This window comes from Lepidothrix coronata, unplaced genomic scaffold, assembly GCF_001604755.1.
Source record: "Lepidothrix coronata isolate B3197 unplaced genomic scaffold, Lepidothrix_coronata-1.0 Scaffold3, whole genome shotgun sequence".
NCBI lineage: Eukaryota > Metazoa > Chordata > Aves > Passeriformes > Pipridae > Lepidothrix > Lepidothrix coronata.
The window spans coordinates 10,017,218-10,034,042 of NW_016690183.1; the positions used below are offsets into that span (position 1 = coordinate 10,017,218).

The 16,825-nt window shown below is 36.4% G+C and overlaps 1 protein-coding gene across 4 annotated transcripts in view; it reads left to right on the top strand.

The window, feature by feature from the left end:
- Positions 1 to 16,825, top strand: part of FBXL2 (F-box and leucine rich repeat protein 2) — a 56,576-nt gene that overhangs the window by 13,759 nt on the left and 25,992 nt on the right. For 3 of the 4 annotated variants that reach the window (XM_017821028.1, XM_017821020.1, XM_017821030.1), the window contains exon 2: positions 5,545 to 5,606. In XM_017821028.1, the coding sequence (XP_017676517.1) occupies positions 5,545 to 5,606 (62 nt within the window). Of the gene's footprint in view, positions 1 to 231; positions 366 to 5,544; positions 5,607 to 16,825 lie in introns of those variants that run through there. The other variant, XM_017821036.1, reaches the window with a different exon arrangement.

Below are 16,825 nucleotides of genomic sequence, written 5' to 3' on the forward strand. Positions count from 1 at the left end.
GACAAGCTTTGTTCAAGATGAGATTGCATTTCAAGGTTCACTTTGGCGTGTCAAAATTTTTATTGATTGTACAGAAAGCTTTACCATGGGTTCTAATTTAGCACCAGTGCTGTGCCATCAGCTGTTGTGTCTTCCATATCACTTATTTCAGTTCTGTTGGCAATGCACATCCTGTCTAACGCTCCCTTTGTTGCCTGGATACGGTTACGTTTTGCCACTTGCATAGTGTTAAATGATTCTGCCTGTCTGCCTGTCTGATGCATTGATTGTACATTTCTGGAGGAAGCATCAGCGAGCAGCAATTCTCTGAGCATTAGAGAACACTTATGCTGTAATGTGTAACGTGAGATAATCTGAAATTTATGGTAAAGGAACACTGTTTTCTCTTTTCTTCTTCCTCCTCCATTTTTCTGGTGTGTTTAAATAGAGAGCTTTTTAGGATGCCATTCATTACTTTAGCTTGCTCGTGAGCTGCTCTGGGTAGCAAAGTTGATCTGCTGCCTTTCCTGCCACTATAGCAGCAGGCAATTTCAGTAGGTCAGTGAAGGGAAGATTGCTCTGGCAACAATTATGTGTCTCCACTGAGGAGGAGAAGTGCAGCAGGCTTCTGGGTTTTGTGTTTGTCAACAAAAATCTGCACATCAGGGGAACTGAATAAAACTTTAATTTTATTTTGTCAGGATTTTCCTTTGAAACATCTTGTTTTTACCATGTCTAGTGCTACATAAATAATATTTAATAAATACTGTTCTTGCCAGTGAAAACCTGAGAGACTTGATGCTTTATACATATGGCAATATTTACAGTTTAACTAGGATATGTGCTCTGTCAACCATGGAGGGGAAATACATGGATTTAATTCTAACCTACTGTCTCCTTTGGTCAAAATGACCCAATATTGGTTTTTTTTCCTGACTTGATAAATACTTCAGCTTTGTTTTCAGTATATATGTCTTCTCTTTTTGCTGATGCTCTTTAGAGTCTTTCACAGTTCATCTTCCATCTTTCCAAATCTACTTTTGCCCATATTTCCTTTAGCGTGCTACTAAGCAAGGCTATTTTTGAGCGTCTGGGTTTTTAATAACTTTTGATTTGAAAAGTTGACAGGTTGAAAGTCCTTATCTACTCTGATTTCAATGGAAATTAGATACATAAATATCTCTGTGGAACCGAGCCATAATGGATGAGCTGCTAGCAAAACTGTTTCATCTGTAAAGAAAATAGCCCTCTTTAGTAGAGGACTGAATGACAACTGAAATTGCATCCTTAAAAAAACATAAGGACTATCACCAAAATTAATAGTATAACTTTATTTTGATCTTGAAATAACTCTATCAGAAAAGATTTCTTCATATCACTAATTTTCATGGAAACAGGAGACCTTTATCACTAACTGTTAGACCAGAAGAGATTAATATGTGTTGCTTTCAATGGTGGCAAGCTAACTGTGGGGTACCAAGGAGTTATGTTCTAGGACTAGTGGCAATTAGTATGTTTAATAACATGAAAGGGGAAGGAAAATAGGGAGATTATTCTTTTTGTGTTTGACAGATTTACACAAATGGATACTTTATTTATATGATAAAGAAAGTTTTAAAAAGTGTAGTTGCTGAAGAAATTTAGCGTACAAAAGTATCGGGAAATTTTTCAAGAAAATACTGCCTTTTTAGCTCATTATAACCAATCTTTCAAAAGAACAGTGAAGATACTACCAAGAGAGGTCAGTCAAGGAATGTAAGAAATGGCTCAAGATTCAAGGAATAAGCAACTAGAATTTTCTCTTTTGGGTTTTGTTTTGTTTGTTCTCGCAATTCCTTTAGGAATGTAGAGATCTGTATTTCTTCTTATGTTTACATTTTACAGTTAAACCCACACTTTTCTAGAGTTTGAGATACCCTGTTGTTAACACGGTCAAACTTGCTACGAAATGCAAAAGCAAAGAGAGAAGAAATATTCTTTCTACATTCAGGGTATTCTTAATTGCTGTTTTGGATTACTGTGTACAGGTATTTTGAGGGCATGTCATTGTCAGTACCGTCTGTAACTGAAGAAAAATAAATTATATTTGACAAGAATACTAGAATATTTTTTACAGTGATTGAACACTTCCTTGACTGATTGTTTTTGGTGGATTTTTTTTTTTAATAAACAGAAAACTAGAGGTTATGTAATAAAAATGAAGTAAAAATTGACAGCACTATTTTCTTCAGAGACGTGATACATGAATGTACCAGGGTATTTGTTTCATTAACGGAAGTTTTAAATTATCAGGAACTGTTCAAAGAATAAATATATTATCCTGTTGGCACTCTCTGTCTTTTCTCTCTGCTTGCATGCATTAAAAATCACATTACAAGTGTTCATCTAGAAGATGACTGCCTCAGTTGTCCCGTGTCTGTTCTCCATTCGGGAAAAACGTATTGAAGAGCCTTTAAAGAAGCCTCTTGCTTCCTCTGAGATGCAAATGCAATGTGGCTCTAGCGGCTAATAAACTTGCACAGAGTAAAAGAATACTATAAAGAGACACCTTCATTTTTCTAAATGTACTTATTCCATAAAAATAATCTTTTGTCATACGAGAATTGTAGCTAACGTGTACAAGAACACATAAAAGTTACTGTCTGAGGGAAAACAGCTTTGAATCTGTTTGTGGCCAAATCTGTGACTTGTGTGGTAGGTGTGGTACTTTGTGGGGCTGAATACATCACACACTTGTAGTATGTAGTAAAAGCTGCATTTTTTTCCAATTTTAACTGGGATTCCTAAATGAACCATATTGGTCAGATATGCTGTCATGTATTTAAAATAATTTGTCTGTCCAACTTGAACTTTAGATTTATCATCTTACATAAAGATTTTAATAAGCCTTTTTCCCATGAGAGTTGCCAGTTTGATTGTATGTTTAGCTTTGATTGTACATTTCAGCTTGGCCCGAGTAGAAAAATACTTACTATTCCCAAAAAACTGTGCTATGATTTGTGGTGATTTGACTTTTTAATGCAGGAGCTGATGAGTAGTTGGAAATACTCTAAAGGCATGAGCACACATCATAGCTCTTTGTGTTAAATAGTAACTTGCCTCATACCTTACCAACTTAATGTTGTGTTACCCTCACACAGTGAGCATATTTGTATGTATCTCCATATGAGATATATATGAGAATCTATGGTGTGAAGAAAAACTGGATAATAACAGCTTTTATACAGGCAAAGTGAGGGCACACACATGTAAACTAATAGGAGTCCACAAAGTAGCTTTATTTAAAAATATATGTGGGAAGTGTATGCTAGATGATGTAACTTTTGAAGAATTATCTGCAACTGGAAAATAATTAAGAGGATTTTTCGTAGTCTGTGATACTGAATGTTCAGATTCTGAACCAGAATTAATGAGATCTAAGTTCACTTGTCTGTTTTACCACAAATCTTGTGTGCTTTCCCAGAGGTAACTTTTTTTTTTTTTTGCAACTTATTATTTTAACCTGTAGTGCACAAGAATACTTCCTCGCTTTGCTCTTCAGTGAGCTTAAGTTCTATGAGAATGGCCTATGTGTCCCCTTTTTCTGAATGAGTGCTGCAGTAAACACAATTAGGCCTATGTTTTGACTATTCTTTTTTAAAAAAATGAATCCCTATTTATGCTATTGTTTTCAGGCTAGAAGCTGCTAACTGTGAGTAGCATATAATATTAAAATGGCATGCATGCAATTAGTTCATAAACCTATCAGTTGCCAAACTCAGAAGCAGTCAACCAGTTCTAAAAACGGTGTTGATGTACATGGTGTATTTCAGCCTAAAGGCTGAAAATATCAACAGCAACGGATGTTGGATATAAAGCACAACCAGAGCAAAGCTTAACCTGTGGTCAACCATGTGGAACTGCTTAAAGCCATTGCCTCTCTTCTGAAGGAACTGGAATTGTCCTATTGACATATATATGCATGGTTGTTTTATGCTTACAATGTCTGTAGTCCTTAGTCTGTGAATAACTGTGCTGCTCCAGTTCCCAGAAAAGGAAGCTCGATTAAACTTCTCAGTCCTATTGAAAGTTGACAGTTTTATTGTTCTTAGATATGTGGATAACTGTGCACAGAGGTAGTGAGTGAAGAAATCTGTGTCAAAATTGAAACAGTAGAATGCAGGTAGACGTGGAATCAGCCTAGGATGTACTGGAAGAGAAAAAGAGTTCTTGACAGAGGCCAGAAGGAAGTTGAAGTTTTCAAATCTAATAGTATTTTTGAGGGAGATATTTTCAAAATTCCCAGATATGTACTTTCTGCTGTCTCCCTTCTTTTATGAAGACAGAGCCAAGCTTATATTTGACTTCTTTTTCATTCTTTGCTTTGATGGACCTTCTTTTTGCGCTTCCTTTTTTTTTTTTTTTTTTTAAACCAAGGAAGAAAGCAAATAGTTGTCAAATATGTCATGTGTGTGGATGGTAGGATGAACAAGGGATGATACCCTGATGCTTGAGTCAGGAACAGCATATTCTTAGTGAAGGGAGAAGATTCCTTCCAGTTGTTTTTCGTGTTTCTGTTTTGTATGATTTTCATATTTACCTATTGGCATTCAGAAAACTTATCTATTTGGGATCCTTCTCTCTAGTTTTTGTTTCTGGTATTTTGTACAGCAAATGAACCCCATAAAGGTCTTTTCTTTACATGGAAAGTGGTTGCTTGGGGCTTTGACATCTTCTAGTCTTTGCCATCATTCCTTAAATTCCAGTTCACTGTTTCACTGTTGTTTTGTTTATTGCTGTGTTCCTCTGTTAAAATTTCTCAAACCTAAATATTTACAGTAAGTTATAAAGCTGGTCAGCATCTCCTTTTTTCAGTCTTTCTATTTTACTATTGACTGATCCTTTTCTCCTTTTGTAGAAACATTTTCCTATACAATCTTAGCTATTGCCTGCTTTTTCCCCTCGGCGTTTTCTTTTAGTCTCTCCATTTTCTTTTTCTTAGGATATATGTTAATAAAAAGAAGTTCTGGGTGACAGGTATTTTCAGTTTCTCTTGTAGCATGTCTTGACATGCTTCTTTTGCTTATATAGCAGTTGCTATCCTATCTGTGGCACTATATTATTTAAGTCTATAGATTATTATATTTTATCTATACCCACATATTTGTAGCCAAAGTATTTGCACTGTAGGGAGTGACTTGAATGACTGGAGAGTGGGCCAGTTTTAGGACTGTGCAACTAGTGTGTTTGTATGTGTCTTCCTATTGCTCCAGGTTTCCCTACTGCCTAAAATACTTCTTTATGTGGTATAAGTGTGTTTCTGGTTGCTTGTTTCATGGTTATTAAGTTGCTCCACAATTTTTGTTCGGTTGAATCTTAGCACTAGGGAAGAGCAGGTGTATGTGGGAGGTGTGGCCTTATTTTGAAGATTGAAATAATTTTATCATATTAACAACTAATATGTTGAAATCTTGACCTTAACAGTAATTTTAAGGCATTAAGCACCTAAATAAAAGATGAAAAGCCTCTTTCAAAGATGTTTTTCTTGTTGGTCTTTAAAATGGTGTTTTTTCTGTCTGTTTCTAGGTTTTCTCAAATAATGATGAAGCCCTTATTAACAAAAAACTACCCAAAGAACTTCTGTTAAGGTAATTCTACATAATGTATTAAGGAGTAGAAATCTGAGTGTTGTACATTGCTTATGTGGCTTGCAGGCTATCAAATGGTATTCATTCTTAAATCCTCTTGAAATACATAGCAACATACCTGATTTAGTTCTTGGAATTCTTGAACTTGTTGCCTTGATTTGTTTTAATGTGTTCAAATTATACTATACCATGGAACATGTAATTTAATAGTGATCTTTTCCTTGCATGTCAGAAAAAAACCTGAAATATAATGTCCAAAAAACTTTGCTGTACCAGGTAGTGACCTCTTCCATACTGCACAATGTTTTTTATCTGTCTGAAGAGCTTATAATTCTTTCTCTAGTGTAGTTCACACTCTGTGTCATGAACAGCAAAATAAAATAGAAATTCCATTTCAAAGCTTCCAAAAAAGTCACCACAGTGAAAAGCATTGTCTGTTACCATTACTGCTACTCTGTCTTATATAAAGCAAAACCACCAGGAGGATCTTTCTTACTGTAGTCATTCAGTTTTTCATAAATATTATCAGCTTGCTGGTGTGCGAGTAGATCATCTTTGTGAAGTTAGCTGCAACACCAAGATGAAAAAGTCCAGCCCATGACTGAGACACACTAATGGATGTCTTCATGCCCTCAGGTTGTTGAAAGCTGATTTCAAGCAAAGTATAAGCTGCCAAATGTGGAGCTGTTGCTTGATTGGATGTGACCACTCCAGAGCTAGAACTGAACCAGCTTACCACCATCTTCTATACCTACATATAGGTTTTGTTGCAGCCCACTGTAACATTTTTTAAGGTGAAAGAAAAAAATAAATGTTTGCTTATAATGGTGCAATTACAGTTTTTAGTGATGGTGTTATTAAAACTGAGCTGATGATTTTTTCTTAAAAAAAACCTCTTGCACCTGGGGAGGAACAATCCTTGCACTAGCACATGCTGGGGGCTAACCTGCTGGAAAGCAGCTCTGTGGAGAAGGACCTGGGGATCCTGGTGGACAACAAGCTGTCCGTGAGCCAGCAGTGTGCCCTGGAGGCCAAGAAAGCCAATGGTATCCTGGGGTGCATTAGGAAGAGCATTGCCAACAGGTCGAGGGAGATGATCCTTGCCCCTCAGCCCAGCCCTCATGAGGCCACATCTGGAGTGCTGTGTCCAGTTTTGGGCTCCTCAGTACAAGAGAGACATGGAGCTCCTGGAGCAGGTCCAGTGGAGGGCAACAAAGATGATTAAGGGACTGGAGTAAGGACTCCCTTATGAGGAGAGACTGTGGGAGCTGGGCCTATGCAGCCTCAAGAAGAGACAACTGACAGGGGACCTCATCAATGTCCATAGGTATGTGAAGGGAAGGTGTCAAGAGGATGGAGCCAGGCTCTTTTTGGTGGTGCCAAGGAATAGGACGGTAGTCAGTGGGCGGAAACTGAAGCACAAGAAGTTCCATGTGAATATGAGGAAGAACTTCTTTACTGTGCAGGTGACCAAGCACTGGAACAGATTGCCCAGGGAGGTTGTGGAGTCTCCCTCACTGGAGATATTCAGGAACTGTCTGGACACAATCCTGTGCCATGTGGTATAGGATGACCCTGTTTGAGCAGGAAGATTGGGCCAGGGGACCCACTATGGTCCCTTCCAACCTTATCCATTCTGTGATTTTAAAGAAGTCAGCAGGAAAAAACCCCAGTGTACAAGTGATTGGGCAGGACCAGTGGCTTAGCTGTTAGTTTTTGTGTTCAAGATAACTTCTTACAAAGCAACTTGAAGGATATATAGGCTTACCATATATTTGACCGCTGAAGAATTAGTGCAGCTAGTCTCTGCTACTACACTAACTGTTGTGGCAGTGTCTAAAGAAGCTTTCTGCATGGTTTAAAGCCTTCCTGGGGCTGGAGCAACAAAATAAAATATTCCAGGCCAAGCATACACAGAACTGATTCAGCCAACCGACTATTTCTTGTGCTCATATGTGCTTTTTGCAATTGCACTGTGATTTACTAAAGTAGCATTGCAGCTATAGCCAGAAGAGTTGATGATCTGAGAAATTGAAGTGGGACAGTCAGCTTTCTCAGTAAAGAACATGATGATCTCATATGGAATGCTGGGTCTCAGTCTGCCCTGCCAGAGAGAAATAAAGTGCCTGTTTCATTATACCCACAATTTTGTGCTGACCATCAAGGTTTTGGAAGGGGATGAGTGGGAGAGGCGCTCTGTAAACCTCCTTTTGAAATTGTACTGCTGCAGAGACGAGCTCACAAGGCCAGTGGAAGAGCATGTTAGAGAGAGTGTTAAGACGGGACATGCATCTGAGTTCTCATCCCTGCAGAGTGTAGATACCTAGGGAAATTTCGAGGCACAAACCTGGCTGTCTAAAGCTTTATCAGAGAGGAATTTGTTTTATGTGCCTGCACATAAAGGCTTTTGCAAGACTGAGTCTGAATAGTCTTTCAACACCTAAAACAGTTTATGCTCAAGCTGCAACATGCTTTAAAATAGTCTTGCCCTATGGTTATGACAGAAGAGATTAAATATTGCTGCATTGAGTGTAATTAATATTCTAATTATTTTTCCTATATTTACTAAGCAGTCTACCTTTTAGTAAAAAGGAGAGTAAACCAGTTGCAGTGGAAACATTGCTCACAGTGCTGGAACTGAATACTAAGTACTGTTGAAAGTAGGATCAAATGCACTTTGTTGTTTGCTTGTATCAGATATGTATGAACACTGTGAGAAAGCACTACAGCCCTTTTTAAAAAACCCATAATGTTGTACCTGTGGAAGAAGAGTGGTTAATAACTTGTTATAAATACATGGAAATTAAATGTAAACACAATTTCTTCTGTTGCAAGAATTGGTCTTGTTCTCATTTGCATCAAGTAGTTAAACTTATGTAATCTGAATATAACAAACAATCCAATTTTTTTCTCAAAAAATGAGAAACTTTTTCCTAATGGTAGTCTTACAAAGTACTACTACTCTAAAATTTACTCATTTGCTGTTATAGTTGTATATGCTAAAGTTGATGAAATTAAGACCTTGGTCTTATACTGCACTTCTTCTTATTATTATTGTTATTAATCTAAAAATCAGAATTACATTGGAAGATTTTCAAGGCAGTGTCATGTCACGTACATTTCGTTTATTACATTTGTAAGTAAATGGCTGAGACCCTCAGCTTCTCAGGTAAGAAACTCATTTGAAAGGATAAGAAACCAGAGATTTTTTATTCCTTCTCAAGTAGACCCAGATAACTTGGCAGAGGAGGAAGAGAATATATGACTATATGGACAGTGGTGGGTTTGAAGAAGACCCTTGTTTGGAGGGGCCAGTTATGCATTTATGGAGGTAGAATAGCTGGAGTAGAGAGAGGGAGGTGTTTAATTTGTAACTTTTTCTGGTTTATGGACATTTATTTTCATTTTTAATGTTGGAGTAATTTTGTTTCCTGTGGAAGAAATAGGCTGCTTCTAAAACTTTTGTTTTGTAGTATTGTTCAAATTAAAGGAGAAATGGTCACCCCTGTTAGCTGTTGCGGTGCTATTAGTTTGTCAGTTGGCAAGGAATGCTCTTTCCCCTCTGCTCTTATAAATTACAAGAAGAGAAAGGTTGACTAAATGCTAAATTGTATGATGTTTAAGTAAGAATTGTGAGGTGGTACTATAAATCATGTCATTTAGACAAAGTTTTCAGATGATTGTAGCTTTATTTTTTTTTCTTAGCCTATATGTTTATGGAAAAGCATTAGTTGAATATACAAGACATTCGTTGTGGATTTGCATTGGTGTCTGAAATTCATAAACCCATATCTATCATCAGATGAATCAGAAATCAAGTCAGGCTAATACAACTTCAATGGTAACTTTTTCAGCAAGATGTCACAGCCTTAAAATGGATCATCTTTTTTTTTTTTTTTTTAATGTAAATTGCTGAGGAAAAAACTCCCAAAACAATGGATTATTAAAGTTACAATATGAGTTTGGAAATAACTGGAAACAAAACAAAATGCAGTGGATTTAATTAATATTAGAATGTTCTGACTTTCCATCAGCTTCAAATTTTTAGGTTTTTTTTGTGCTTGATAAAAAGTAATAATACACATTTGAAAATGGAGATGCAGCCAGTACTTTTGGCATGTAGAAGGACAGATAACATTTGTTCATTTGTATTTTAACTGCTAATGTTCTGTGCTGATGCTGTATCTTAATATATAAAGTACTGACTAGTGAGTCAAAGAACTGAAAAATATAAACTTTTGTCTGGAGCAGTTCTTAGGTGGTAACAATTTTGTAAGCAAACAAACAATAGATGTGTTTTGAGGGGGCAAGAAAAAGAAATCTGTCATCTGGGACATGATTCATTTTCCACACTTCAAGGATTTGTATAATTAAACAGGGTAATATTTCACCCTGAGTAGCTGAGGCTGCTGTTCAGTGTTTGACAATCTCAGGGAAATGTTCCAGTTTTATAATACACATGCCATCTTTTATTTTGATTTTAGACTGGTTTTCATGTCTTAAAAGTCCTCTATAGTAGTCGGCCAAGCAATTACAATGTAGCTATGTAGAATTAAAACCAGGTAAATTCATACAGATTAGGAACCTAATTGATTGTGTAGGAATTGCTTATGAAAGTAAAACTTCTTTTCTGTGTATTTAAGCAAATCTGTGGTTTTTGTAAAGCGAATTCTAGTAGTGCCTCATACAAGTAATTTTTATTAAGTAAATCTTTTAATTAAGTGTGCCTGAAGTACATCTGTTCAAAGAATTAGTGCAGAGCAGCCCTAATTCACACTGTTCAATATAGAAAACTCCTTTAGAGGTTTGTTAACTGGAAATATGGAGACTAACGTTGGCAGGAAGCGAGCAGAAACAATGGGACTGATGACAGCATAATATCAAAGCGCGACTCACTCCTATGGAGTCATGTACTCGTTTCCAGTGGTCCTTACCTCCAAAACAGTGATCAGAAGATCAGCTGAGCAAGTGATCCAAATGAGCCATAGGTACAGGCCTATGATAAAGCCTTTGAAAATTAGTTAAATATTTCAATGGAAACTACAGAATTATAATTATTTTAGGACTTACTGGATGCTTTCAGAATCCTTATGTGCTTTGGCAGCAATTGAAAAGTAATATCACACTATCGATAATATTTTTACTTGTTTTAACATGATCTACCTAATGTTAAAATGTATAGTCTTTTAGTTTCTCTGTATTTTCAGCCTTCAAGGTGGTGTATCTAACTTCCAATATACACTGAGAATGCAACAAGTCACTGCTTTCTGATTAATCAGCTTTGGTTAGGAAAATTTCCACTTATTCTGATGATGGAATGGGTTTTAAAACTTTCCAGTGATTTACTTCATATTCAGGACAGAACTTGGACTCTGTTTGAGGAAACTAAAGACTCAATCAATAGCTTGGTGGTCAGCATACCCCCTTCAGAATGTGAGAAAGGTCTCATGTTGACCTATTTTTTACACTGCTACATGTATTGTTTGTCTGCTTATGAAATTCTTACCAAGATCAGTTCCAGATGCAAGTTTATATTTTTCAGTTCTTTGCCTCACCAGTCGGCACTTTGTACGCATTTTCTGGCTTCTTTGTATGAGATGCTAAACATTTGCAAATGATTATGTGTACAATTCAGTTTGGCCTTTTGAAATTGGAGTAGGTAGCTGCCATCCTCTATTTAATATGTTTAAGTGATTTGTTTTTGTTCACAAACAACTGCAAGAGAGGCTTAAAACTGAATGTTTTGGGCAGAGATATTTCAGATGGAATTCCCATTAAAATGTGAATGAGGGGCTCAAAGAACTAGGAGCAGAAAATTTCACACTAGTGCTCTTGTATACTGTGTTAATGAAGAAGTGAAGATTTGGAAATGAAAGGGGTTTTTTGTGTCAAGGTGCTGAGTAAGATTTGTGAATTTTGTGAAGGAAATACTTTCTTTAATGTTTCTGCCTGAACAATTGAGACTTCCTTATAAATGGAGTGCTTCAGTATTACTTGGTTCAAGTGCAGGTATTATCTCTCAGTAAGAACATGCTTGTGACAAAGGATTAGTCACAGTGGAACAAACAAAAGTAAATAAGACTTCGAAGTAGGAGTAACAGCTAAAGGGGATATACTAATGACTTATACACCTCTTGGAATCATACTTTACCATTTATTTTGTTTCATTTTGTTTTTCTTTTCTTTACTGTTAAGCCCCTCTTTAGAATCTCTTATTTAATGAAGACTTAATTCCATTTAGAGCTTTGTTTACCTTTAAACTGGAGTTTTATTTAAACTCAGTTTCTTAATTTGTTAATTATCAAAACTAAATGTTCAGAAGGATCAGTGATATAAGGAAGTCTGCTTTTTATATGGAGCTTTGGTGGGCAGAGGGGGAAATGTTCCTCCTCATTTCTGTGTGAAAAGTGCCATCAAAGCAAAAAGGCAATCAAAAGATACTTCTACTTTCTATAAAAAAAAATAATTTTTAAAAAATATTTTTGCTAGACAGTTTCAATAACAGTACTACATATAAAAATAATTAGACCTTTTTTGTCTGTAACTCATGAAGTATTTACAGAAGAGGTGAGCTTTATTATCTGTGTGTTCACGATGCAGACACAGGCATCAGGAATAGAAGTCTTTTGTTCAAGGTCATGCTCCAGGCCAGTAGCAGGTTGGATCAGGTCTACTGAATCCTACTCCAGGGACTGACCAAAGCATGCAGTAGTGGTCGTGGTTTATGGAGCATCTCTAGGCTGCATGTCATGAGTGCATTGTGTAATTTGCCTACATCTTTACCTAGTGCAGCGTGGATATAGTTGATCTTTGGCTGTTTGGTGCCCAAATTATAATCCCTTCACTTGTGGATAAAATTAGACCATGGGATAGTTGGAATGGCCAGCAGGTTGGATTGGGACTGTGGGCTGCAAGTTAAACCACTCTGAATCATTAGGCTAACTGCTTTTATTTAGGAAGATGTGCTATAGTTGCAAATTTGTACTGCATGAAAGCACTTCATAAAAATGACATTTATATTAAAAAATTATAGACTAGCTGAGGCTGGAAAATTATACAGAACTGGCCTTTCTTGAGTTTATCATTGGTCATTTTGTTTCAGATACTAAGAGCATTAGTTACTGAAAATGTTGCTGTTGTGTTACACATGGTCATACTTTACAAATAAGTAAAATTTTTTTTAAAATAATGTATTACTTGTATTGCAAGTAATGTGTGGACCATAAAAAGTGAGATGCTGCCCTCCATAAAATGAATCCAGCAAAGCTGATTATTTGTGGAAAAAGCTGATTTCTGTTTCAACTGAAAATAGATATCAGGCATCCTGTAGTCAGCCTGTTATTTTGCAATTGCTGATACTTTTATGCAAGAGTTGTGTAGCAATAAGCATCTTGGCAACAGAAAAGGAGGTTTGGCTTCTAAAGAAATGATTTTTTTGTGCCATGTTTGTTATTGAATGCTTGCGACGTACATCAGCCGAGAAAGACCTGAGTAGTTTACAAGTGTAAACTGCAGGGTTAAGTTACTGGAGAGTTTTGGAGCATCTAGCAGAGTTTCCAGTTTAAGTGCTTTACTTTACAAAATAGCTCCTCTCTAGTGAAAAGGGATTTGTTTTAATAACTGACCTGAAAGGTCAAGCATTAGGTGAGTCAGTGCATGTGTGTTTCATGTAGCAATTGGCATTCGTCATCCTTTTGTAACACACTGCTGAAAACAGGCCTGACAGAGCTAAAAGATAGTTGTTTTTTTCTTAAAATAGAAAGTAGTCAGATTCCTTAAGATTTAAATATGCCTCACTATTTATGTTTCCAGGGCAAGTGTTATTTTGCGGTTTTGTTGAATAAGGTATTACAGGACTTAGCTGCAAAGTTGTTGAAGTTTGGAAGTAAACCAACATTAGCATTGTTAATGTAATCACATAGATATGAATTTATTGATGTAATTTATTATTCATTAAAGATTCTACTTTTATGGATTATGGATATGAATTATTTAGCTTATCTGTGTGGTTTCTAGTCTGCATATTTTTATTCTAGTGTTTGTACATACTGCTGGACTACACTTATCAGTGAAATGTCTCATACCTCAGTATCGTGTTTAGTAAAATGGGGGACAAAGGGTGAAGAGAAACCTTCCACATGTAGTGAATTGTAAATGTGTTTTGTATTTACTGAATATGACAAGACTTCTGTGGTGGTTATGAGACTTTGCAGATTATCTGTTTGATTGGTGTCTTCGGTGAGGCATTTCTCATCCTGGTTACTTTGGTTTTCATTTTGATAAAATTTGTTGCCATTCTTTGCATGCAAAACCACTATAAATTTAAACAGCATGGAAAACAGAAGTTCTGAAAGGGAATTCCATTCATAAGTCATTTATTAAACAAAACCATAACTTATGTTATTGTTGAAGATTTTTATAAATTACCAGGTGTTTCTGTCATACCAAATTTTGGGGTTTGGGCCAAAAATTGTAGGAAGTCAAGTATGTGTGTGTGGTACTTATTGTATGCATTCTGTTATCCACTTTTTATCAATCCATATGGCATTGTATCAAAATACTTAAAATGAGTAATTGCCAGGCCATTAGTTCAAAAGCTTATTTCTCCTGTGATCAAGTTTGGAAAGGCCTTACAAAGGCAAAAGAGAAGCAGTTTGACTCTTGTACAATTCGATTTCTCTCTCTGTAGGAGGTACACTGTGCAGTGTTGGGGTTTTGAGAAATAGGTGTTTCTCTCTGTGCCTCTTTGGGGAGGGAAACAAAATATTAGGACTCAGCCATCTCTGTGTTTGGAAAGACATTGGACAGTCTGTTTATAGCAGAGGGAATAATGAAGCACGTGTGGAAATACATGGGATGATAGGAATCATCACTTAGATCATCACTTCTGCTTAGAAGGTCTGTGGCCCTCTTACGCTGAGTTTTGGTGAATCTTGGGTATCAAGAAAATTCCAGAATACTAGAAGAATATGAATCCTGACTGCAGCACCTGTAGGCAAGAGAGAGATGACCAGAAATCTCAGCCTCCTATTCTGTGTGCTTTGGAAAATTCATCATAGATTTATTTGATGGAAAATTGAGAGAGAGGAATATGACAGTTGTTGTGGTTTTGTGGAAAATAAGTCCTTGGACAATATAATTCTTTGAGATTAAACAATGGGTTGGCTTTACCAACCAAAATTACACATTTCTACTTAGGCATTTGACTTTTAACATTTGATGGTTTTATTTTAAAAGTTAACAGTATATGTGCAGTATATCAATGTGTTTTAAGGGGATTAAGTTATAGGTGACACAAAAACAAATGTAATGGTTTACCCATATGAAGACATGGCAACAACATGGCAATAACATGTTAATTTTACAGAATAATTTTGCATGGATGGATATACTGGACTACAGAATGCTACAAAAAGAGCTGTGGTCTGGACTGTGTACTTCCAGAACAGGGTGTGATGATGAAATGGACAAGATACTGTAAGATTCTTCTTTGATGCTGTGTCAAAAAGGCTGTAACAGTGGCCTGAAGTGGCTTTGAAAACATACTGAAAAAATAATGTGCAGTGAAAAGGAGATTTGAAGAACTAAAGTAAAAGATTGTTAAAATAGGAATTAAAGATGACATGATAAGTGGCTTTTAAACTCGATGAGGAGAAAATATTAACTGCTAAAGTACTCTTTAATTTGGTGAAGAAAAGTAGAAAACAGCATAGAGCTGGAAGTCAGACATTCACCTTGGAAATAAGGGAAACATTTTGACAGAGTGATTAACCAGTGGAACAAACTACCAGAGAAGGTGATGATTTTCCACATCTTGAAGGCTTTCATATAAAGAATAGATCCTTTTGTGTAAGTGAGGCTTTAGCCAAATACAAGTTTACCATAAGGGAGTTGAGGAACCGTGAGCTTGTACAACCCTTTGTGCCTTTGGCATGAGGCTCATTCTGCAGATATTGTTAATGTTGAAAGGTCTCCAGGGCCAAACCTATGAGGCACTTGTCCAGAGCAGTGTGTGCCTAGGGATGAAAAGTCTTCAAAAGCCCCAGTTGTTGGTAAGTGAATTTTCCTTCTTGAACTCGATACAGGATAACTAATTGAATAGCCTGGGATACTAGAAACCAGAATAAATGATCCTAAATGTTTCTGTGGATCTATTAACTAATTTCCAGTTTCCTTGTATTAATCCATGCCAAAGACTGAAGTGGAATTTAGTGCTGCTGCTGGCTGCATTAGCTTCCGTCTATGTAGCTTTGGTCATAAGGACAGAAGTGCTATACAACCAGCAGCTGCTCTCAGTAGTTTTTTCCACTTTTTAAAATTACAAGCGCCTGCTGATGTTCTTTCACCTTAAGTGCTAGACAGTGTCAGTGTCTGACACTGACAGATGACTGACAAGGTCAGTGTTTCCATCTCGGTTTGTTGATCGTATTTAAAGTCTCTTAAAGACTTTGAAGTCTTTTAAAGACTTGAAATGATTTTAAACCTTGGAGTCTTGTGTCTTATTGGGTAGTTTTCCTGACTGGTAAGTATTTGCTAGTAATTCTGTGGGACTGCAAGGAGACAAGCTAGTGTGTGTTAGTGGTGCACATGTAAGATTGTATTATAGAGGGTAAAGAAATAGAGAAGTGTGGAAAAAATGTTTTCAAGCACATTAGCAAGATGACTCTTTCGAATTGTAAAAGTATTTACTGGCATCTCTTGCCTATCATACCATTTAATTGAAAGGCAATGATTGTGCTTTTGCTTGCTTATAGTGCATCCTAATGTTGTTGTCTGTTTTGATGGGGACAGCTTGGGCTGCCTTGCAGGCAAGTTTCTTCTTTGGAACAAAAAACCCCCACCAAACCTAGAAGCATCACAAATGTTTACACTTACTGCAATATTTTTTCCCTTAACATAGAATAACCACTTTCAGTTTTTGACGTTTTGAAAAGTCATTTCATACAGAATGAAGCAGAAATAAATACATCTGGTCTGCATTTGGTTTTAATTTACCTTTTTATTTTTAACAGAAATCATGCATCAATGTTAATCTCTTAACAGCAATAAACAATGAAACATGAAGACAGACTGCCAGACAACTCATAGTAGTGGGGGTGTATAAAATACCCTTTCTTCAACATTTTGCAGTTTCTTCTGTTGTTTCTTATTTCTGAGATACATCACTTCTAAAGCATGCCATGTTCTTCATTTAGGCAGGAGTATTGTGTCATGAGTTC